We start from the raw sequence: 25,595 nt of genomic DNA on the forward strand, positions 1-25,595 counted from the left end.
TGGATTTTAATTTTCTAAATTTTAGATTTTATTTGAGAGAATAAAGTATAATGTTTTACTATTTATTTTATATTATAGGTGGAATAAAAAAATATTTAAAAATAAAAAAATATATTTTATTCTTTTAAATAAAAATTTAAAATTTAGATGATCCAAATTTTAGTATGTAGAGTGTGTTTGAACACTTTAATAATAAATTTTATAAAGATATTCTTTAATTTAAAATTCAATAAAAATATAATTTTTTATTTTTAAGAGAATTTTAATTCTTATATTCATAATCAAACTAAATCAGACCAAAAAAATTTTGATTTATAATTTTATTATTATTAAAAATTAAAATGTTAAACTTATATTTAATAAATAAATAAATAAACAAATAAAGAAAACACAATAATAAAATAATAAAAAATATAAAGTTTAGGGTAATTCACCTCTATAAACCAAAGTAACTTTAAAATTACCTGAATCTCCAAATTTAAAAACGTTTTCTGGTTGTCTTGTTCAATAATTATATGTAAATAGGATTCATTGAATTCGAATTAAGCTAGTTAGTAGTAAATCGAATCTAAAGCATTCGAATTGCTTTATTTCGAGTTTAAACATAAATCGAATAAAAAAGGTTCGATTTACGCCTGGTACTGGCTAATAGTAAATCAACTCCGTTAGCTTCGATTTACCATGAATTATACTATATATATATATATATATATATCAAAAAGAGTTAATTCGATTTAGTATATGCCTAACATATATAAATACGAGCTGAACGTGAAATATTCACTATAATGGGATTCACATTAGTGATGAGAGTTTTTTAATTCTGGTGCACTATAGAGGGCCGATTAAAAAGAAAATGCGATCATGAATTAAATTTACTGATAAGGACCCGTTGAGTGTTTTCCTCAAACATTCGACGAGTTTCACTGAGTTTCAGAATACTATATTCCAAAAACTAGGGCTGCATGATGTGAAACGGGTGGAAAAATTATTCTATAGAATTTCGATTTTCGTGTTACACGATGACGTGAAGTACGATACATTCGTCATAAGCAATGACGAAGATTTGCAAGTTCTGTTCCATTATCGTCGGCAATTTTCCGAGGTGAGGACTCCGGAGCTGTTTGGTGAAGCTTGTGGATGTGGTATGTAGTTCTGGAGGTTCAAACCAGAATCCTCAATCTTCAGGACGTCCAACCTACTCTAGTTTCATGTCTGTTGGTGCCTCGTCAGCTATGTCGGTGATTGTACCTGAGGCAGTTTTAGTTGCATCTCCGTCCTTTGCAGCTAATCTGAACCACAGTGGTGACGTAGGAATTGGTGAGATTGGACCTTTGGGGGAGGTTGCGATTGCGACACCTGGTATTTTTATTACGGTCCCGATTTTTAGAGAGGGGGAATATCAAATGAGTTTGAGGATGCACTGCATGATGATGATGATGATGATGTGGAGTCCGCTACGATAGCTGATGATAGTGACGATGATATAGCAAGGACCACTCCAGTTGTGGGTAGAGGAACATCTAGTTCAGGAACTCATCAGTACCTCCCACATTTTTCAACTTTGGAATTGGATGCCATGACACAGCAGGGGGATCCGAAAGTACCTGTTGGTTTCGAGGCCAGAGATAGACAGAATACAGGAGCTGTGTCTGAATTTCAAGTTGGTCAGCAATTTCAAGATAAAGAGGAGGTCGTGTTAAGCGTTAAGACTTATAGCATCCGCCGTGGGTTGAACACAAAGTGTTGGAATCCGATCATCGCAAGTACTATGGCAAGTAAAAGGAGTTTGGCTATAGTAAATCTATCCTAAACCTCCAATGTGCGACTCGAGGCCCCTTGTCGCTCAACGTCAGCTGATAACCTGATCATCTGAAAACTAAAACATTTAATCAACAAGGAAGTAAACTGATAAATTATTAAAAACATGATGCATAACCCGAAAGCAAGTACTTCGACGCCAAATGGCCAATGAAAGACATCAAATCCATCCGGCTGGAAACTAGGGAACCTCCAGAAGATCCACGATTGCAGGAGCTGCAAAGGACTAGCTAACTTGACGACATTTCTATTCGCCACACGACACATGCACCAGTATAACCATGACAGAGCAGCAGACCCCCAACTATACTGACCTATGTCCTCTAGCTTGGCGACGTAGGGTAGCCAACGATTGTGAAGTCATGTACCAAACTTATCACCGAACAGCTGTGTCGATAAGAGCATCATGATATATGTCCAGACATACCTCTTAACCGTCTCATCGTCTGTCCCCTGCGGAAGCTCACTAAATGTCTCTTGCATCCAAGTGCACTTCACTGTGAACTTGTCGATACAATTCGCAAGAGGCAAAACACCCAACAACCCCTCCAACCATGCACACACTGGGTGGCTACCCTCAATATGTCGCTTAAAGTCTGTGAGGCATTTGCTCACATACTGACCGTCGATCGGGAGCCCTAGCTAGTACGCTCCAAAGGGACCAAGAGAAAATATGAGAGAGAAAATATTCAATGATAAGAGATCTCACTTTACTCTCTAAAGGAAAAATATAAAATTTAGAGGATCCAAATTCAGTTTTATGACATTTAAATTTAAACTAAACTTTACTATGCATTTGTAACCAAGAGGAATAGTTCTATTATGAAATTAAACTTTGACTATATATTTACATTTGGAATAATTAGAGCTTATTTGAAATGTTAGAAATTAGAATTCATTTTAGAGTTGAATTTTTTTTTTTGTTTTGGAACAACTAAAAATAAATAATTTAAATTTATTTGAGAATTTTTCGTTCGTAAAACAGACTCCTAAATTAGACTAAAAGGGTCTGATTTCTAAATCAATTCTCACACTCTTTAATCTATTATAGTAATTCCAAATCATGGGATTAAATTTCAAAAAATAAATTATTTTTTTAAAGAAAATAGAATTCTTTTTTCATATTAAATGGTTTCCAAATAAGCTCTTAATATAATCGTCAATGGCGATATCAACTATTAATCCATACCTATTATTTTAGCAAATCATTAAAATCTACACACTTTTTAAGATTTCAGCTTTGAGCAACAGACTCCAAACATACGCAAGAAGTGAAACAAACACCGGTGTGCAACTTACAATGTTACCATTCTCATTTCAAAGGCATCATTATATCCTTTTCTGCAAGGATGGATTGAATCATCTATTTGAATCATCTCTGTTCTTTTTTTTTTTTTTCGGTCTTGATGTCTATGTTCATTTTCTCAATAATTCTCTTTTACAATGATCATTAGACTTGCTTAATGTTTGAGTACTATTAATACTATGACCTTATTATTATTTGCCTTAATTGCATATACTGTTAATTTATTACTGAACTCTCTATTGTTATATACTTTTCTTTTCGTATTTTTCAAAAAACAGTTCATATCATATGGTTTATCGAGCTATCTAGCTACACTTAAACTCTATAATCCTCTATAATTTAGTCTACAATTTTTGGCTGGATTTCAAAAGCAAAATTTTGTTTATCCTAACTGAATTTTAAAAAAAGCAATACAAAAGTAATAAAAATAACTCGGTTGCATAAGAACTTTGATCTATCATTGTAACCACTTCAATATGAATACTCCCTATACTTTTTAAAATCGAATTACATGCCCTAAAAAATCACTTCCGCTTCCTTCTATCCATTGAAGGATTCCTCATGTCATTTTTTGCAAGACCAGATCCAGGGGGCATACCATATGGCATTGGAGAAGGGGCTTGAGAAGATGAACCTGTCACTGCAACATTTGTGGCAGGTACTGGTGGCAATGCAGTCACAGGTGGCTGAGCCGGAGTTGAAGCTGCAGGAGGCGCAGTTGTGGCAGTAGGTTCAGGAAGTGATCTAGGCAAAATGTGCTTTAGCCGATTGTTCCTGTAGTTCTTCCAGAAGTAGAATTGTTGTCTATGTGCCAGCTCCTAAAACACGATACAAACAGATTACAGAATTTGAAAAAAGCATTATTTATTTCGAATACATCAATTCTTGCAATGCAAATCATTTGGCTTGGTTCTTGGTAGTTCATAGTAAACCACCTACACTAATCGTCTATTAGAGACGTACCATAAATATAGCAGTGAGAATAAAACCTATCATCGTCAATACCAAATTACCTATCATCTCATGATCACACTACCAACAAAAGAGATACAAATTAAATACCCCAGAAAAAGACGGATAGAGTCAGGTTGATTGCCAAAAAGGACACCCCAATTTTCGTCTCATTTTATTATATGCACTCAAATTATCTTAGCTGTCTTAGCAACATTAATGTGATCTATAAAAGGAATACATGGTAATGGTGTAATATAGGCGAATGCATGATTAAATAGAAAGGTAGAATATAAAAATGTTGCTTCTTTACCTTATTGTTAGGGTGTGCCATTGCATTGCGAAAATTTGCATTCTGTAGAAGCTCAAGAAAATAGAGGCAATGAGGATACCTAACATTTGTAGAAAGAGAGTAACCATCAGGAAAACAACCTAGCTTTGATTCAAGGTTTTGAACAGACATGCAAAATAAGCAGATGGCAAAACACATATTAATGGATGCTAGAACCAATTCAAGTTCTTTGCCTTGACATTGAAAATTGATATTATGCATTCGGAGATTAAAATTCTCAGTTCTTTTTCCCTGATTGAAATAATTGCTTTTTAGTGAAATTGTATTACATAATTCCTCTGTTCTAGTTTCAGCAGGATGCTTTGATAATAATACTTACATAATAAATTTAATATACTCAGGGCGCTGCCAATATTGAAGATACTTTAAGTATCCAATGAAAGCTTCATCCTCAAAATACCGATTTTGAGCTAAATCTGTTAAAAATAGTAGATATAAGAATAAGACTAAACAACATTACATAGGTGGCTAACACAAACAAGCAAATGCCAAGCATGCTTTATTTATTTATTTATTTAGAAACAGCAATATCATTACTACAAAAGAAAGAAATTACTAAAAACATCTGTTGTGCAAGCTACCCAATCCCAAATTTGTCAAAGAAATCCCCCATTATAAAAGCCAATGTCCTAAAGTTTATGCCAAGACAGATATTATCAAGAAACCCGCTTAAAAGATGATAAAGCATGCCAATTACTTGCAATATCCTTTTTCCAGAATTTATTCCCAGTTTCCAATCAAACCATTTGAAATACATGAAATCTAACAGATTATCAAAGTAATTCATACTCTCAAATCATAAAAAGTCAAACGAAAATCATACAGTGAATATAGGTGGGGTTAGCAAGGCATTGAACAAATTCCAACTCAAGCAAAAATCGTTGCCGTCCATCATCTGGATCTTTGTATGTACTCTTTGGCCTGAATAAAATGCAACAACCATTAGCCATCCCACCCAACCCATAATTGCCCCCTTTTATGCAAAATAAATAAATAAAAGAGAAATTTCATGGAAGATGAAGAGAAGAACACCTTATGATAAAAGCACAACACAAAACAAAGAACAAATATAGAATACTTTAATGAAGCAATGTCACACAATCCCTTGACACATCTATTAAGAAAAACCCCTTAAAGGTCACATGCAAAGAAATGAAAACAGAGAGGAAATTTTTCTTACGCTGATTGATCAGTACCACCTGAGTTCCCACTTTCTGTTTTGGAGGCCATGAAACACTCAACTACAAGAACAAATGAAACAGGGCTTCAAAGGGAATGAACAAATTGGAAATATTAATTACAAAAATGGAACTGCTTGTTACTATATGATCTGGCTCACCTTTGAATCATTGTTGTTAGGAAAAGATTCCTTTCCTAAGATCATTCATAAATAACGGTTACTATCCATTTAGTAGGCATATTGAATTTTCAATTCCAGAAATTCTATTCCCAGGAATAGAATATGTCTGGGAATGAAAGATTCTTGTGTTTGGTATACACTGATATTCAATTTTAACACTTTCAATTTGTGAATCAGAATTGTAAACTCTAAAATTTATACAACAAGAGCAAAACAACAAGCAGCAACACCAAAGCTCAATTTTCACATTCGTCCTTGCAAAGATCAAGCAATTGAAAATTTCTAAAACAAAAACAATTACTCATGGAAATTAGAGAGAAAAAAAAAAAAAGTAAAAAACCTGCATCAAGAATGAACACTGCAAAACTCAGGCTAGAATACACAAAGAGAGAGAGAGAGAGAGAGAGAGAGAGAGAGAGAGCTACCTGCGACGGAGCAACAATGAAAGGCGACGGCAGACGAGTGAGAAGGGCGGCGACGATGAGATAGAGCAGCAAACAAGATGTGGAGGCAACCAGCTAACGCACGAAGACTCGGACGAACGGCGCGACGGTGACGGAGGCGGCACGGCGAACGGTGGTTGCAGTAGTAGCGTCTCCGGGAACAGAAGAACAGAGAGAGAGAGTGATGAGTGAAGGGCCTGTTTAGGGTTTGAATTGATAATTAACTTTGACTCTTTCAAAAAAGCCAAGGGCGTATATGTATTTTCCAAATTTTAAAGATTTTTTTGTTTTCTACGAAATTTTTTAGTTTTTTTTGTTCGATAGGTTAAGGATTAATTTGTCACAAATCGAAATTTTATTCAAGGGTCGCTAATCAATGGGTCACTGACACTTATTTAAGCGAACAAGTAAACTGATCACTCGACCAACCTAAATTGGTTAATCTTAAACGATTTAAATGTGTGCGGTACAAAAAGTCACACACCTATTTATTCTTTTTGTCGTTAATTTAGTTTATAGTAAAGGGTAACATAGTAATTTTACTTATGGTAGTTATGATGATTCAGCCTAAGCAAACCAAGCATAGCAAACACTTAACTGCACTGCTCATTAATTCAAAGAAAGTAAGAAACAAACGTAGCAAACACAAACACGAATTGTGAGGCAATGGCTACTCCAAGTGCATGGTGGGACAACTGGGTTGAAGAGGCACTTGCAACCCTCGACTCCCTCAACGTCCTTCGATCTCTAAGACCCATTTGCCTACGGAAGGGGAATCACCGAATGATTCCCTTTGAAGCTGTGCTTCAAAACGTGCCAGACCCTCCAAAGTTTAGGGAAGACAGAGGTGCATTCGAGGTGTTCGATGAAATGCAGCAATGGGACAGGGCCTCTGTGGAGGTGGAGATTGGAGAAGCCACGTTCCTCAGATGGATGCATGACACTCCAAGTTCTGGTACCCTTCAAAATGTTTTTACTCTTTTGACGAGATAATACTCTGGTCCCTGAACTTACACGTAAGTCTCAATTTAGTCCCTGAGATTTCAATTGTTTTTTGGTTTTAGGTGATGAGATTGGTTATAACACAGCTGCTGGTGATGATGGATTTGGGGTATACAATGAGAAGTTTAAAAAGTTAATTTTGTTTTCTGGAAATGACTATCTTGGTTTGAGTTCCCATCCGGCTATTGGAAGGGCTGCCGCAAAGGTGTCATTTTGAATTTAGAAGGATCTTGTATCTTTTATCTTTCGGAACTTTAGTGTATAGGTTTTTGTGTCGTCACTTTTCTTTCTTCAAAGCTCATTGCCGTAGTGATCTTTGATCTAAATCAGGCAGCACAAGAACATGGAATGGGACCAAGGGGTTCTGCCCTTATTTGTGGATATACCAATTATCATAGGCTGCTTGAGTCAAGCTTGGCAGATATGAAGAAGAAAGAGGTTAGGACTGTCTCGCAAGGATTCCTTTTGAATATGTTTTGCTTATTACTTAGCTCTGCCTTGTTGCCCAATTTAAGATTATTTAACTGATAGTTATGATGAAACTTAGAAGTCATTGAATACTGGGAAGAAAATAATAATGCTCAGCAGAATTTGATGCAAAATTTGTTTATTTATTTTGTTCAACATTGAGAATCACTCCTCTTTAGTGAAGGCTACGGAGAAAGACGTTGCTTGAAGTCATATATTTAATTGATGTAGTAAATAATAAATAAGTTGAATACATAGATTGTGTTAGTGCCACTACCAAGACTGGCAATTAATCTATTTTCAGGGAAGCAATACTAAGCATATGCCTCCTAAAGTTGAAATAAAATTATTTAACTTTTGGTTTGTCGCAATTTCAATTAACTACGAATATGCCATCAATGGTCATGTTTGAATCTAACCATTATTTCCTACACGTTAATACTAGGGAAGTTACTTGTATATTATCTATGCACATTGTGATAATAAGGAACATATTATGAGGTTGGCCAATTCTTAAGTCTGGACAATAAGTCAACTGCTAACCCATTTTTGGTTTAACCTCCATGCTATAGGATTGCCTTCTTTGTCCCACAGGGTTTGCTGCCAATATGGCCTTGATGACAACAATAGGAAGTATTGGTTCTCTCTTAGCTGGAAAAAATGTGACTGCCGAGGATGAAAAGATTGCCGTCTTTTCCGATGCACTAAACCATGCATCAATAATTGATGGTCTTCATCTTGCTCAGCGGCAAAAAAGTGTAAAGGTGTTCATATATAGGCATTGTGATATGTCCCACCTCAATATGCTCTTGTATGTTTTACTTTTCCTGTAGTTTACATAGTCTTAAGTGGATTCTCTTTTTCCCTTCAGGTGTGGGTTATCAATATCTTGACTTTGTTCTGACTTCTATGATTTTAACAGAACACATTGTAGAATGAGAAGAAAAGTTGTTGTAACTGACAGGTTAGTCATTTTGCCCTGTTACTTGCAAAAGGGAACTGTAGAAATAAATGGTCATGGTTTAAAATTGCTGTTGTTTATACATAAATATTTCTTTCTTATAGCCTAACAATATTTGTTACTGATGTTCATATACCTTCTTAAACAAGGACGGTAAATAGGTGAAGTTAGGGGATTTAATTGTATACCCTTGTGATCCAAATTTGTTTGAGATTGAATGGGCTGAACTGTAAATAAACTATAGTTGAATTCAAATATTTGAAACAAAGCAATGGCCAGTCCACAGTTCAACCTGGTCTATTACGTAGCTCAGTCTTATTTTTAACGCACGCCAGTACTTCTGTCGAAATAAGATTTCCATGTCATTGATGGCTCATCCAATTCTTTGCAGCTTGTTCAGCATGGATGGTGACTACGCACCAGTAGTGGAGCTTGCAGACCTTCGCAAGAAGCATGGATTTTTGTTAGTCATTGATGATGTAAGACCTCTTAATCTGTTTCAGTTTTAGCAAATGTCTAGGCCAAAAAGAAGATGGCTTCTATCGGGTACATAGTCTAGCACAACTACAAGCTATTAAAACTCCAATTTCTGTGTATATTCAGGCTCATGGAACATTTGTTTGTGGCAAAAATGGCGGTGGCGTTGCTGAGGAATTCGGCTGTGAAAAGGATGTGGACATATGCGTTGGTACTCTAAGTAAAGCTGCAGGTTGTCATGGAGGATTTATAGCATGCAGGTATTTATACCGTTGCCCTTTTAAAGGTTGATCCATTTTCTTTTGGGGTTCATCCACACCGTATACAGAATTACATTTCATGAATAGTTCATGAATGACTAGTGCTACTCTATGACTTCTTATAGTAAAAGGTGGAAACTGCTAATACAATCACGAGGTCGTTCTTTTATATTTTCAACTGCTACACCAGTTCCTGTTGCAGCTGCTGCACATGGTGAGCTCCTATCTCTTACATGGATTGATATACTCAAGCACGTAATACATTTGTTATTACCTGTTAGTTACTATTTCCAATTACATGTTGATATCCGGTGTGCTCTTATGATAGATTTGTTATCTATCATTCTCACTTTTAACTATTGTCATTGTAATGGCTCATCTCTATCAGCAAAAGCTAAGTCCAATCTTAACTTTGAAAGAAAGCTGTTGAAGTTCTTCATGTTCTGAACAGTGCTTTTATATATCTCTAGAAGAGTAAACCATTATTCTCACCCTCGCAAAAAAATTAGTTTGTGAACAAATTGTTTGGTTATTAGAAGATTGTTTGGTTCAACTTAACAAATCCACCCAATGAGTCGATTTGTCGGCAAATTAATATTACGAAGGTAAAAACGACGAATTATTCAAGAGTCAAGACTAAATTGAAACATTTATAATCCTTCAAGTATCACGGGATAATTATCATATACTTCTGCAGAGTGATTCTATTTGAATGATTCTTCTGCATTCACAATATTGCTGAACTGCAGATCAATTTTAATTTGAGAGGAAAGAAAATGGTTGTTGATATTGGAAATACAAGAGTGTCATAGGGTTTGCAATTTTATTCTGATGCAACGGAAGAACTGCTTGGCATACCCACAATTTTTAAAGTGATAATTGCCGTACACCTCTTTCCAAATATTCATCCAAAGATTAAATTTAAGCATTATCATTTCTTTTGCTCATGTTTAGCTAACATTGCCTTGTAATGACTATTAATTCCTTGAAATCAACATGCAATTTACCAGCTGCAGTTGTGGTTGCAAAACATGAGGCATGGCGTCGAAAGGCTATATGGAACAGGGTGAAAGACTTTCATTTGCTGACAGGAATCCCAGTTACAAGTCCCATTATATCGCTAATTGTAGGAAGCGAAGACAAAGCACTACAAGCAAGCCGGTAAGGTTTTTTATGTCGGTGCCCACTGCTCACTGTCTGTTCAATAAGCTAAGCATTTTCAATAATTGTGGAGCAGGTATTTGTTGCAATCTGGATTCCATGTCACTGCTATCAGACCACCAACTGTGCCTCCTAACTCATGCAGGTTTGATATCCTCACTATTTATCTCAACTACAATTTGTGTTTGGAGTCGCAAGTTAATTATTTATTTTTAACACCTTTGGAGTTACAAATTATTATAATTGGTTTGGTTTAGAATTTGGAGTTGTTAAAAAAGAGAAAAGAGAAGGAAAACTGAATTGATTTCTCAAATCTCATGAATATTTGTTCATTGATTTTAGTTATATTATTTAACACACAAATCTCCAAACAAAATATTTGATTTATAAAGACTAAACCACTAAAACCCAAAAAGACCTCTGAAAAATGAAAGTCTCCCACGGCTCTCTTCAATTGTGAACGTTTGACAAGATGGTCCAATCATGAACGCGTCTCCATTATCGCTACCTTTACGGATGGACTATTTTATCAAACGTATATAACCTCTGGACTTTTGGTGCTGTGAGAGACTTTGTTCTTTCAGGTCTTCTTTGTCGACACCAAAATTTTCCAGAATGCTTCATTTTTGTTTGATTCAAAACTTGCTCATAGTTAAAACATAACTAATTGGATGCTGTCCAAATCTCTATTATTTAGGCTAAGGGTAGCTCTGAGCGCTGTGCATACAAGAGAAGATTTGGAAAACCTTGCAGCTGCACTCTCTCGCTGCATTGATTTCCAAGAAACCCGCATATACAACTGCAATAGTTATGCAAGATTGTAGTTATTGAATTCAACTCCATCACTGCCACTATTCCTCAAATAAGTAAAACCATTAATCAGTTCCTGCATTAGTGTAAGTATAAGTACTTACTCCAGTGCCTCACGGGGTCTAATATATGTATTTTATATAATGATTTATTTACTTGAATAGTAAGTATATTTTTCTTTACAGTTAACAAACAATCAAGTATGATTTTATTTTATTTTTTTGCAACAAATATGTCATTGTTTGACTCTATTCTTGTAAAATCAACCACCAATATTCCAAATTTTGAATAACATGAACAACCACCAATCAAATGAAAATACACTACACCCTTATTTAATGCTACTAATTAAATTTACTCTTTTAACCCTATTAATTCACATTGTTTACACATTGTTCAAAAATCTTGTTGGTTACCTATACTTTTCCTATTGGTTTATAACCTTCCATCTTCTCACTCCAATTTTTTCGTTCTCTTTTCTTGTCCTGCATGCACACAATGCCTTCATCAACTAGATCATCAAAGCCAATGGAAAAATAAAAAATAAAGAATAAAAAGTTGTCATCGAAATCGAATGGGCATGACACAATGTACAATGTATCAAATCCCAAAGCTTGTACTTATGATAACAAATGATTCTCCTTCAAAGATTCAACATCATAGTATAAAAGATTTGGACATTAGTTCGTCCCAACGCCAGTGTTGTCTTTTGGAACATGTCTTTAAGTTAGATCCTTTCATCAAAGAATGACTTCAGGCTTCAGCAATTCATTTACATTTTGGGGTGCTAACTGCTAAGGTATTGAGGAAGAATAAATTAAAGGTGTGAGAGGATTCTTTTTCATTTATTTATTTTTGTCGTCAGAAGCTGATAGTCGTCATATATTTGGTTTTTGTTTGACTATTTTTTTTTCTTTTTTATTTTTCCCACGGTATCCTTTAATTCGGCAATAATTTGAATTGATTGAGTGGTTAATTCACTCGTTCGCTTACGTATTGGGAGTTCGAATCTTACTTTATGTATAGAACAATTTATTGCCAGCGATGGACTAAGTATTAACATTGATGCTGATATTGACTAATAGAGTGAAGACAAAGACGATCTACATAAATAAAATAATGAATTTTACACGAATAATCAATAATAAATTATTATTTAAAAAATTATTTAAACATATGAATTTAATTGGATAATTAAAAAACTTTTTACAAATCAATTTATTGAAATTAAATTCTAAAATAAAAAAACACTAAAAGAATAATGAAAATAAAATATAGAAAAATTATAATTTATAAAAAAACTCCAGAATAATTAACCTTTTAATAAGTATCTGTCATAGGGGCTTGTGGTTTCTGAAATGGATTTGAAACTTTCAATGGAGGCGTGAACTATTCCAATGAGAGTTGGAGCTTGTGAATCAATTACATGACGCTTTGAGGCCGATGAAACTATCTCTAGACAGAGAAGATAGAGTCGTTTGGAGGTTTGACAGGCAAGTAACTCCTTTGTGTAGGTGCTGCAGGCGGAAACACTACCGGATGATGTAACAAGCTACAACTTCACTAAGACTATTTGAAAAGGTGTTGTCCCCCAAGAGTTGAGTTGTTTGTCTGGTTTGTTTCTGATAGACAGGGTGAATACGAAAGAAAGACTGGGCCGTCTTGGAATTGTCAATCAAGATGATAATGTTTGTGTATTATGTAATAATGATATTGAATCTATCCACCACTTATTTCTAAGCTGTGAATTTAGCTGGTAGGTGTGGTGCGTTTGGTTATCTGAACTTGGCAGACATTGGTCCTTTCCTGGTACTTTGAAGGATCATTTTCTAAGCTGGACAGGTACAACAATTAAGAAGGAGGAGTATAAGAAGTGGTTTATGAATTTTTTTGCCGTGTTTGAAACATCTTGCTAGAAAGGAATATGAGGGTGTTTCAGAATAAAAGAAACACTGCATAAGAGATCGTCAATATGTCTCTTCTTCATTACAAGATGGTAATATCCGAAATAACGTTGGGATATTTTGATCTAAAATATGTCTATGTAATTTCAATAGGTGTTATCTTATCTGTTTTTTACTTATTTGTTCCATTTTTGTGTTGAGCTCCTTTGTTTCAAAAAAAAAAAAATTCACCTTTTAATGAGCATTACTTTTCTCAAGACAAAAAAAAAAAAAAAAAAGAAAAAAAGACCTACTTTCCTCTAAACTCTAATCATATCATACAACACAATAATAGGGCCTAATTACTGTGTAGGATTGTAGGCACATTTTTCATATAGTAGCTGAAACTTGCTCTAAGAACTCCTTAATTTTCTAAAAATTAAAATTAAAGTGAAAATTTTTTCTCTATTTTTATTTTTCTCTTAATTATTTGTGTTAAAATTTTCTGGTCCATAATTCACTCAGAATGAGACAGCTACCAATAGCATAGACTAAATTGGGTCAATAATGGCGTCCATGATTCAAATCCAAGTCCAAAATAAAAACAAGACGAACATAATTTACTTTTTTCTTCAATTTTCCTTCTTGTAAATTCGAAACGTGGATGTTCTACAAAAATCCCAAAATTTACCTAGTTTTAGGCTTCTTTTGTTCTTAACAGAGCCTGGAAATTTTTGGGGCAAACAAAACCAATCTCGTTTCCTTGACTCTTCCATTGTGAATGGAGGGAGAAGGAAACGATTGCGCTTTCATGGGAGAAGATTCTCATCCAGGTGCACCTTTACACGGTAACTCATCAATTTTGAGCTCGACGTTTTTCTTAGATCATGTTGGCGAAGTGTCTCTCGTCTTCAACTCGGATGGGCTATTTTGGGAACCAATTAATTCACCAAATGCTGTGAGTTTAATCGTTTCGCTTTTGATGTATCGTTGTTTGATCCATTACACTTCATGTATGTATGTGATTCTAATGTGACATGCAAAACCATAGTCAATCCCACAGTTTTTTTTTTAAGTTGACATTATTACTACATGGGAAATGTAAGGATAAGGATAATTAAGATGGACTAATTTACATTAATATAATGTTGCATAGAATGATCAATTGGGGTTAGATTACTCCTCCATAAAGATAATTACATTTATATGGCTTATTAACATTGGATTAATGTTTTGTAAAATAGATGGTTATTATTTTATCCTTAGTTTGTAGCTTTGAGATGTCTTTTAAAATCCTAAATTTATGGATGTTTGCTAACTAGTCCATTGTTCTTCTTGGCCGGAGGTTGTCATATAAATCACTAACTAAAAATTGTTTATTGACAATATATACTTGATGATTTTTGTTTGCTTTTATTTTACTATGGAGTGTTTTATTTTGTTGTTGTCATAGTCAGCCATGGTGGAAGGAGAGGTTGATGGTGATTGTGGATGTTACTCCAATGGCAACAAAAGAAAGCACAGCTTGAGAAAAGGCATCTTGCAGCTTTCAGCACTGGAAATGAAGCGACCGGTAGGTCTAGCCAGAGAGAACATTGTGTGTAAGTGTGTTAAAAAGTAGTGGCTGAAAATGTTATCACGATGTGGTAGTGGCTAAGAGAGGGGAAAACAGGGGAAAATAATGAATCAAAAATAGATTTTGAGATGACATTATTGATCTAAAAATGATACCAATGAATGTTAAAGCACTCAAACATGATTAGGCTTTTAGATCAACAGCTTTGATGTTTACTTGAAATAAGAGGAACATAATATTATTTTTGATTAACTAAATAGTACAAAGTAGAAAGTAAAAAGTGGTTATGAGTTAATAACACATTAGGGAGAGTTGGAGCAACACCATATGTGGAAAAACATGGTAAAGTCTTGCCTTATATGTTTCTGTAAAGGGACAGTGAGAAGAAAATAAAGAGATGGTAAGATGAATGTAAATTTAAATTATTTGTACATAGATATGGTTTAGGATATGATGCAGCGATAGAATTTTATCTAGATAGTTGACTTATTTTTTGAAAGAAAAAGAAAATCCTTTTTGCTATTATTGCTGTATTGTATATGTATTGCCGATTAGGATTTTCAGTATTTTTATCTTACAGGTCAATTCTATATCTCTCATTCCATGCCCAACCCTATAGAAATGGTTTAGGTTTACAAGTATAATCATTGTTTGTGCAATGAATAGTGAGATCAAATGCTATTGTTGTTGTATTGTATACTTTGGTTTCATCTCACACTATTTATCTTAATGTTTAATGGATCAGGATGGTTCAATTTGCTTCGGCATTAAGTCTAGGTCTAAAGCTGCTAGTGAGATAAAACTTTCTGACATATATGCTGTTGAATTATCCCATCATGGTCCGATTCATATAACAAACCTGCCTCATGCTACTGAGCACCTACTTTTTGGAAATGACATAAAGGTTTGTTCTTGTTACTCATTATTAATTCTTTTCCTTACAAGTTTATTAGGTTCCAAGGTGTTATATCTTTCTTATGATTGTGCAGCTGTACCGGTTTATAGTCCATGGTTTTATAAGGAGCAAGAATCAGCTATCTCAGTGGATTCCCACTACATATACTTTTGGTCATAAAGATTTTCGTGTATGTGAAATGTGGGTAAACAAGCTCAATGCGTTCTTGGACCGTGATGTTGGAAGGCCAAGGAATCTTTTGGTATACTCTACTATTGGTTCAATAATTGCTATATAATTTTCAATTTCTACTTGAATTGATTTGATTGAAATGAACATGTCCTAGAGATTGTTTTTTGATTCATTAGGTTTTTGTTAATCCAAAGAGTGGGAAACGAAATGGCTGTAAAACCTGGGAAGCTGTGGGTCCTATTTTCTCCCGTGCTAAAGTTGAAACGAAGGTAAATCATTCACATAATTAATTTTGGTTGACTACTTTGGTGGACCATGCTGATAGTTTGATGCTACATTGATAAATATTTAAGTCCATTCCATTTTATTTTTCTAAGGTCATATCCTATCTTGAAATAGGTTATACCAACTCCATCTTGAAAATCTTCTTAAAATATTTTTTTAGTTTGTGGTCAATGGCTGAAGTGTAAATTATCCAGCTTGCATGAAGTTAATGCTTCTCATATATGGAGTTTAATATGTCATAATTTTCCGTAACTTTCACATTTCTTAATTGTTGATCTTGAATATGAAATATTGTTTCAATTTTATAATAATAAATTGTTTCCATTTATTAGAGCTTCAAAAACTAATTTCTAAGCTTTCCTTTGCTTTACAAGTAGTCTTCCTTCAAGCCACTCCAAGATAAGCAGCCAAGTAGCCTGAAAAAAACTTACCACTAACAGCGAAGGTTAAAATGAACACAAATTTGGTTTGTTTGTGATCTAACAGTCACGCATAGTGTTTGAGTTTCCTAAGATAGGCTTTAATGAGGACCACTCAAATAATCTTTTCACTCTAGACTAAGAGATAAAAATTGACTATGTTAAACTGAATTTAATTAAATATTAGTTTGGTGATTATTTGGGTTATGATAGGGGTTGAGATGATAAATACATTATTTTGATTGAATTTTCTTGAGATGTTTGGTATTTTTCATGGCTATACTTAATCGTAGTACTATTAAATTTATTCATGTCATAAATTTTTTTTCTTGGGATTTTATTTGTAAATTAGAACAAACAAGTTTGCATTGTGATTTTCTAAAGTTTATATTCATTATTGTTTAATATTGATGATCAGTATTCTAGTAGTCATTCTTGCTATTTTCCAACAGGTGATTCTAACAAAGAGAGCAGGACAGGCACTTGATGTGATGTCATCTATGACAAACAAGGAGCTTAACAATTATGATGGTGTTGTAGCTGTTGTAAGAACATACTTGCCTTCTTTATATTCTTATCATAAGTAATTAAAGCAAAGTTGTTTTAAGGCTCAATATATAGAACAATATGGTAATACTGTGAAATAGGGACCAGTTTAGCTTATTAGCTTAATAAAATGAGTCATGTGAATATGGTGATGAGTTTCATGGCCTTAGTTTCTAGCCAAGACCAGCCAAAGTAGCAAATATCAACTTTTAAAGGCTCATGGAACCAACGACATTGATAAGAAAGTGGTGGAGTTCCCTCTTTTTTGTAGGTGAGAGGGAATCTTTACAAGACCTTAGCATTGTTATTTTGTAAATTATGTATTACTGAAATCAGTCTCATTAATTACTACATAAAGGAAATAAGTAGTAGAGTGTGTTGCCTTGATGTGATTTTAGAATGATAGACTGTGAGCCAAAATAGTAAATGGGAATTAGTGTGTTCTCGATATCCCTGTATCTTTCAGCGGGCTGTATCAATATTTTTCAAGTTCCCTTTTCTTTAATTATTGTATTCTAATTTATAAGTGGAGTGGTTTCAGGGTGGTGATGGATTTTTCAATGAAATCCTCAATGGGTTCCTTTCCCCCAGGTTTAAAGCTCCCAACCCACCAACTCCTTCAGACTTTGTTCATCCAGCAGATGATAATGGTGATTCATCAGTTCTCAAAGAAAATGAAAGAGCCCAAGAGATCCCTGAACAATGTGAAGATAAGATTCCCTTTATTTCAAGTGAAGACCAATCTGCAGCAAAAGCATCATATAATAGTGAGTATCAATTTTCAATCTTTCATTCTATTTCATCCAATCAATGCTTCTACAACTAACACATTCACTTATATGGGATGTGGTAGAAAATACAGTAACTTAAATAATTACTGTTTTATATATCAAGTTGTATTAAGATATCTTTTCCAAATCTCAACCTAAACTAAAATGGATGAAAGGAGGAAAAGAAAAGCAATATCAAAGTTATAAAGACTAAATAAGGTTATATTGAATCTTCAAAGGAGAATGTGTCATTGTTTTGAGCTTATTTTATTTTATTTTGTTCTAGCGATCCCTTTCTCGATGTTTTGTTATCCCTAATGTAATTTTCCTTCTTTAACAATGTCCTCCTTTAACCCAACCAAAATTCGTTATTTTTTAAGTTTCAGGAGAAACGGATGATGAATTTCATATTCTCAATCAACGGTTTAGAATTGGGATTATTCCTGCTGGTTCAACTGATGCTATTGTTATGTGGTGAGTTTTTTTTTTTTTTTTTTTTTTCCAATTTTTATTACTTTTCATTATCAATATAATCAATAGAATGATTTGATATCTTCATATCTAAAATATGTTTGACTAATATCTTTGTCAACAAATAGACAATTTATTTTCTAGGGCATAGTATCATTTTTGCTTCCAAGCGGCAAAACATATGGATGACAATTGATAAGCTATGGTTCATCCCTTAGACTTAGACAGACACTTGCTAACTTAATGATCAGTGATGATATTTAGTAGATTTATGATTGATAAATTAACCCATCATAACATAATAATTAGGATTACTGCTTCCTACAAGGTTTATATATTTGAAATTCATAGTTCTAACAACTCTAGTTGTTTATTTGAAAACATCAAGAAATAAAATTACAAGAAAGAATAGCAATCAAACAATAAGACATATATTGGCACTTCAAGGGGCGAATTCTTTCTCGCCATGGTACTTTGAGAGGACACAACTTTGTCGCTTTTGGTTCTTTTTTTTTTTTTATGGGATAACCCATCTCTACATGACTACATCTATCCCAATCCTATGTGCCTCCTACAAAACCACAAATAGAATATTCTCTCTTTCCTTTACCTTCTTGATAGAATTAGTTACAATCCCCTCCCCCCTCCCCCCCAATATATATATCCTTGCCTACAAATGGTCTTCTACATTCTGTATTTTCACTGTTGATTTTGTTTGTGACATTATTACCTCATTGTATTTCTTTTGGTGCTTAGCTCATGGTCAATTCAATAGACGATGGATGGCTTTTTCACTAACTAAATTTTGAAGAGATTGGCATGCTTCATTAGATTGTCTAACTCATTGGGTTTTATCCATATATTCATTATCTATGCGTGGATGTCCCATCCTCACTCGGAAATTCTTACTATCTTAATGTAATTTTTTATTATTAAAAATGGAATTAATTTGTGTTTCATTAGAAAATTTCAGAATTAAGCTTAAGAGAATATCTTTTGTAATATAAAAATTAAAATTACTTTTAGAGATTATGTATTGAATAAGGTAATCATAAGAGATTGACGCGAGGTGAATAATTTGGGATTGAATAGTGAAAAGACAATCTCATTTTCAAAGCTAAAGGACGAAAACTATATGTATATTTGCTTTTGCCAAAATTTAGACCTCAGGTAAGATTTAAATGTTACTTGAAAACTGAACAGATTGAAATATTATATAATATCATTTTGTGGATTAATCCAAAGTTCTAGGTAAGAACAGAAGTGCACTTGAATTCACCTTGTCTGACTTCATTTTTTGGTATGTCAAAGAAAACATTACAAGATGTTGCACATTTACATATTACACATCTTATATTTGTGCACTCAATATTTGTTTCTTATCTATATGGTTTTATATTATTGTGGTTCATAATAAAAAACTAATAATTGTGTAGTACAACTGGAACTCGAGATGCTGTAACATCTGCGTTACATATTGTCCTTGGAAAAAGAGTGCGCCTCGACATAGCTCAAATTGTACGGTGGAAAGCCACTCCGAGATCTGAGATCCAACCATATATGCGCTATACAGCCTCCTTTGCTGGGTACATTTTTTTTTTCATGAAAATATTGTTTTCTTTATATATCAATATATTATAATACTTTGGCTTCAATTCAATAAAATTATGGATTCCTGCATTTTCTAGAGCAAATTGAATTTTGGACAATATCATCACTTATATGAGTCATATAAGTTGTTCTTACTCTCCTTGTTTTTGTTATAGGCTATACACAGTGTTTGGTTTTGATACTTGAATTGTCTATTAATATTTATAGTTGTTAAAACAAAATCAGGTTAATGCTTACCTTAGTTACTATAGGTTCATGCATTAGTCATTTTGGTGTTCAAGGTTTTAATATGTTAAAATAGTTCATGTAATTACATAAGCAATAAAACACGATTCAATTTAGTCCTCTGACATGAGCTAAGTTTGTCCCTCATGTTTGTTACCGACAGTGACTATTTTGACTCATCAAATACAGGGATTAAAATGACTCATGCGCATACCTACAAGAACCAAAGTGAACATTAAAATAAATTGACTAGAATCCTTTCCCCTGTGCAGTCCCTCTCTTACTTTAGCGGACTTTAACTCATTCTATTTGAACAAATGTGTTTGACTTTAACCGGTTACAGATTCAATATCTGTCACACTATGATTTTGAAAGTTGAGGAATTTAAATGAAGAGTCATTCTTACTTTGTTACATGAGAATATTTTCAAATAGCTTTGTAGTAGTTCTTTGGACTTTGGATTCACTACTTATGCCTTACCAACAGAATATTTTCAAATATTTTCACTGCTTTGGATAACCCGTTTTATAATTCCATCTATGATTTTATCATTAGTAACTACCAAAGGTTAGTCTATGTTCATATTTATTCTTTCTATTACTACATTTAGGCCAAGAGTAGTTGGAAGATTTCTTTATGCTTGCTATAGCTTATAGGCTTCGAGATATGCATCATAGTGTCATTTAGCATACACTATTTGGATCTTTACTTGTTGTGAATGCCTAATTTTGTGTGAGCCTTAAAAATTTTGGTTAATACTTTATTCTAAATAGTAACATTCTCAGGTATGGATTTTATGGTGATGTCATCACAGAGAGTGAGAATTATCGATGGATGGGTCCTAAGCGTTATGATTATGCAGGAACAATGGTATTTTTAAAGCATAGGTATTCTTAAATTACCCCTACTTCAACTATCATATTTTGAATGCTAGACTTATTGGTCAGAGATATACCAAGTTGGAAAATATAATCATATGAGCACTATTTCATAATAAAAAAAATTGTACAAGGGTTTACAATATATCAACACTGGCCATTTCTTACCTAAAAATCAATAATTGTAGCCTAATGATTTTAAACCGTATGCCATATATGAAAGTTATTGACATGTCTATCCCTCAAACAACAACAACAACAACAACAAAGCCTTGTCCCACTAAGTGGGGTCGGCTACATGAATCAAACGACGCCATTGTGCTCTGTCATGTATCATGTCTACAGAAAGACCGTTTACATGTAGATCTCGTTTGACCACCTCATGGATGGTCTTCTTAGGTCTTCCTCTGCCTTTCGCCCTTTGTCCATCTTCCATCTCATCCACCCTCCTGACTGGATGTTCTATCGGTCTTCTTCCCACATGTCCAAACCACCTGAGACGCGATTCAACCATCTTTTCCACAATGGGTGCTACTCCAACTTTCTCCCTTATATCTTCATTCCTTATTTTATCCAATCGCGTATGACCACTCATCCATCTCAACATCTTCATCTCTGCCACACTCAACTTATGTTCGTGCTCCCCTTTAGCCGCCCAACACTCCGTACCATACAGCATAGCCGGTCTTATAGCGGTGCGATAGAATTTACCTTTAAGTTTTAAAGGCACTTTTTTGTCGCATATAAAACCAGATGCGCTCCGCCATTTTGACCAACCTGCTTGGATCCTATGATTTACATCCTGTTCAATCTCTCCATTATCCTGTATGATGCACCCAAGATACTTAAAACTTTTAACTTTTCGCAGGATGTTTTCTCCAATCTTCACCTCTATATTGGAGTTTTCCCTTCTCAGACTGAACTTACATTCCATATATTCCGTCTTGCTGCGGCTTATGCGCAGACCATACACTTCTAGAGCTTCTCTCCATAACTCAAACTTCTTATTTAGGTCTTCCCTTGACTCTCCCATAAGGACGATATCATCGGCAAAAAGCATGCACCATGGCACAGGCTCTTGGATGTGCTCTGTGAGTACTTCCAAGACTAATGTGAAAAGGTATGGACTTAAGGATGATCCCTGGTGTAATCCTATACCAATAGGGAATTCCTCTGTCACACCACCTTGAGTCTTCACACTAGTTGTGGCCCCATCATACATGTCTTTAATTGCCCGAATATATGCGATCCTTACTCTCCTCTTTTCTAAAACCTTCCATAAGACCTCCCTTGGTACCCTATCATACGCTTTTTCCAAATCAATAAACACCATGTGTAGATCCCTTTTATTACTACGATACCTCTCCATCATCCTTCTTAATAGGTATATCGCTTCAGTGGTAGATCTGCCTGGCATAAATCCAAATTGGTTCTCTGTTACTTGTGTCTCTTTTCTCAACCTCCGTTCTATCACCCTTTCCCATAACTTCATAGTATGACTCATAAGCTTAATCCCTCTATAGTTTCCGCAACTTTGTATATCCCCCTTATTCTTGTAGATAGGTACCAAGGTGCTCTTTCTCCACTCATCAGGCATCTTCTTTGACCTTAAAATCTCATTAAAAAGCTTGGTTAACCAGTTGATGCCTTTTCCTCCAAGACCCTTCCAAACCTCAATCGGGATATTATCAGGTCCTACTGCCCTGCCATTTTTCATCTGCTTTAGAGCCTCTTTTACCTCGAAGTCTCGAATCCTTCGATAGTAGTTAAAGTTTTGATCTTCTTCCCTTGTGCATAATCGACCAAGGCTCGGAAGAGTCTTCTGTCCCTCATTAAATAACTCGTAGAAGTAGCTCTTCCACCTTTCATTGTACAGAACTAATTGTACAGAACTAATTTTCAATTCATCAGTTCCAATAAAATCTATAGTATTGAAACTTTTCTAGTCTTAGCCCACTCTTAAAGATTTTGTTTACATATGTATACTTTTTGTTTTCCCATTAAAAGTATATAACCTTGGTAAACTTTCAAACATTTCTTTCTTTCTAGTTATACGTGGGAGAACTTTGTATAGTCACCATTCCAATTACTATTTACTAATATATGCTCGATAACAAATATTGGAGAAATATTATCAGATGGGCTAACAACTCAAGATATGCATCATTCGGCTTTGTTCAAAAGTGATCAATACAATTTCTCGGTAGTCTAGTTGTCTACAGCATCTTTATAGACATTTCTTTCTTGAAAATGCTTATTGGTGGCTTGATATCCTATTTGTAGTATGTTTCAAATATTTTATAAATAAGTGTCAAATTTAAATATATTGCTACCTTGCATAAAACTTCTAATACTTATAAGTATCTAGATGTTTATTCAATTTAACTTGTTTGTTCTAAATAAATACCTTGCATTACAAGTTGATGAAAGTATGTCTTTGTTTTTATTAGCATTAATTGCATTGTTATTATTTCTTAACACTATAATTGTTTCCTTTTCTTTTCTTTTCTATTGAATGAATCGCCATTTAGGTCATATGAAGCCGAAATAGCATATCTAGATGTTGGATCAGATGAACCTAATTTAACTTCCAAAAGGAGGCATGAAGACAACATGTCAGAATTGAACACACAAAAGTCAGAAAGACGTGTTTGTTGTGTTGATTGCAAAATTTGCAATGAAAATTCAGATCCTACATCTACTGGAATTTCCAGCCTAACACCTCATTTGTACTCCGAAGGAGGAAAATGGAAGAAATCTAAAGGACGTTTTCTTAGCGTAGGAGCTGCTTTAATCTCTTGCAGAAATGATAAAGCACCTGATGGGTTGGTGGTTGATGCACACCTTTCAGATGGTTTCCTTCATCTTATATTGATTAGAGAGTGCCCCCATGCTTCTTATTTACGGTACATGCCTCTGATCTTTCTTTCATACACTATAATTTTCTTAACGAATATAACTCAAATTTGTTTATCATATATGGAATATTGCATGCATTGGAACGTGAACTACTATCCTACGTGATATGGTAAATTAATCTTGATTTCCTTTTGTTTAATTTGATCTAAATCTTACATCACAACACACATACAATTCAATATTGATTGATTGATTGCACTTTATTGTGCTATAATCGTTTGTACAAAGCCTACGATTGCCTTGCTCCCTATGGTCGTGTTTATTCTTCTATAAATATCACCTTTGATGATCTAAATCTGGACGTATCTCTCTACCACAAACGTCTCACCCATGTTCAATCTTTACTCTTTTCCTTATCCCAAATGGATATTTTATACCTAATCTCTGCTTGAATTGTGTCCATCATTCAATGCTTTGAAATGGATTCCCAGAGCCTAGTTGGAAAAGAATTCACTCTCTTCCTTAGGTTTGAACTTCCAATCAGTAAATTACATCTCCCTAGTTGATAGATAATCTATGATCTTATATGATATTATAAGGAATTATTAGAATAATATATAATTATAATAATCTTTTATTTATAAAATTTGAAAATAGCCTTTTTGTGTCACGAGCAACCATCCTCGGAATAAATAGGTTAATGATTTATTGCACAACCATGTTAGGAGTCTTTTGTAGACTCCAACTCATTATAAGTGTCACATAAGGTCTAGTTGCCAATGGCTCACTAAGAAGGCCATGTGAAAAGTTGGCAATGCAAATAATAGTATCCTTTTGATCATTAGGGAATAATTAGCTACTTAAGTATTAGTGATCAGTATCAGTATTTGTATCAACTTTGCACAATGAGTAAGATTTCCCTATTTGCACTAAATAATGCAGGCACCTAATTCAACTAACAAAAAGTGGTGGAAGCCCATTAAATTTTCAATTTGTTGAGCATCATAAGGTTGGTTTTTCTCCAATCCCCATCCATCATTTTATCATTTGAATAAGTTAATAAAATTATTTATCATGCATTTTGCAGACCCCAACATTTACTTTTACTTCTATGGGCAAGGAGAGTGTATGGAATCTAGATGGTGAGATATTTGAAGCTCATCAACTTTCAGCTCAAGTGTTCCGTGGCCTTGTGTGCTTATTTGCATCTGGTCCTCAAGTTTAAGTCCATGAATGCTTTGTTTATATTTATTTCCTTTTCCTTTTTTTTTTGTTACAAGGAAAATCATGAGTAAGCTATTCAATTCAACATAGGTTGTTACATCCAAAACAATGTTTCCTCATGTAATATAATTATATAAATGTAGCAATGCCTAATCGCCAGTTTTTGAAGCATGTTATTACATAGCAAGCAGAGAAAATTTGTAGCATATGAAGCTTTTTTTTTTTGGTGCTAAGTTCAAGATTTTTTATTTGTATTATTAGTGTTCCATATAATCTAGAGAAAAGGTCTAAGTATCCTTTATAACTTATAAGCCTTAGCTTGAGCAACCTGAAATGGCAATTGTGTGCATAAGAAACAGTCTTTTAAAAACTTTATGTAACATAGAATT

General features: G+C 34.1%; 3 protein-coding genes across 9 annotated transcripts; 2 read left to right on the forward strand and 1 right to left on the reverse strand.

The window, feature by feature from the left end:
- Positions 1-3,546: 3,546 nt before the first annotated feature.
- On the reverse strand, positions 3,547-6,464 carry MED31 (SOH1 family protein). Of its 2 annotated transcripts, XM_088486014.1 has the most exons (7): positions 6,216-6,424; positions 5,770-5,804; positions 5,611-5,671; positions 5,254-5,351; positions 4,750-4,846; positions 4,392-4,470; positions 3,547-3,945 (listed from the first exon to the last, which is right to left on the reverse strand). In XM_088486014.1, exons 3-7 carry the CDS (start codon positions 5,658-5,660, stop codon positions 3,652-3,654), a joined length of 618 nt encoding a protein of 205 aa, XP_088342140.1. In that variant the 5' UTR covers positions 5,661-5,671; positions 5,770-5,804; positions 6,216-6,424; the 3' UTR covers positions 3,547-3,651. The 2 variants fall into 2 exon arrangements, with proteins under 2 accessions (XP_088342140.1, XP_088342141.1); XM_088486015.1 differs by lacking the exon at positions 5,770-5,804 and having other exon boundaries at positions 6,216-6,464.
- Positions 6,465-6,815: 351 nt separating this feature from the next.
- On the forward strand, positions 6,816-11,603 carry BIOF (biotin F). Its single transcript, XM_016324101.3, has 11 exons — positions 6,816-7,188; positions 7,298-7,440; positions 7,566-7,673; positions 8,276-8,514; positions 8,626-8,667; positions 9,056-9,143; positions 9,268-9,401; positions 9,527-9,615; positions 10,412-10,562; positions 10,639-10,707; positions 11,260-11,603. Exons 1-11 carry the CDS (start codon positions 6,900-6,902, stop codon positions 11,384-11,386), a joined length of 1,479 nt encoding a protein of 492 aa, XP_016179587.1. The 5' UTR covers positions 6,816-6,899; the 3' UTR covers positions 11,387-11,603.
- A 1,985-nt stretch (positions 11,604-13,588) lies between these two features.
- ACD5 (Diacylglycerol kinase family protein) lies at positions 13,589-25,412 on the forward strand. 6 transcript variants are annotated; one of them, XM_088486017.1, is made up of 14 exons: positions 13,799-14,213; positions 14,709-14,828; positions 15,577-15,735; positions 15,821-15,988; positions 16,095-16,187; positions 17,075-17,167; positions 17,339-17,439; positions 17,760-17,935; positions 18,319-18,412; positions 19,846-19,995; positions 21,031-21,132; positions 23,655-24,029; positions 24,925-24,991; positions 25,070-25,412. In XM_088486017.1, the coding sequence occupies exons 1-14, from the start codon at positions 14,037-14,039 to the stop codon at positions 25,205-25,207; spliced, it is 2,013 nt and encodes a 670-aa protein (XP_088342143.1). In that variant the 5' UTR covers positions 13,799-14,036; the 3' UTR covers positions 25,208-25,412. The 6 variants fall into 6 exon arrangements, with proteins under 6 accessions (XP_088342145.1, XP_088342143.1, XP_088342144.1 ...); XM_088486018.1 differs by having other exon boundaries at positions 18,325-18,412; XM_088486019.1 differs by lacking the exon at positions 17,339-17,439 and having other exon boundaries at positions 13,589-14,213; positions 17,710-17,935.
- The last annotated feature ends 183 nt before the right edge of the window (positions 25,413-25,595 follow it).

This window comes from Arachis ipaensis, chromosome B10, assembly GCF_059453495.1.
Source record: "Arachis ipaensis isolate K30076 ecotype BB chromosome B10, ASM5945349v1, whole genome shotgun sequence".
Classification (NCBI taxonomy): domain Eukaryota; kingdom Viridiplantae; phylum Streptophyta; class Magnoliopsida; order Fabales; family Fabaceae; genus Arachis; species Arachis ipaensis.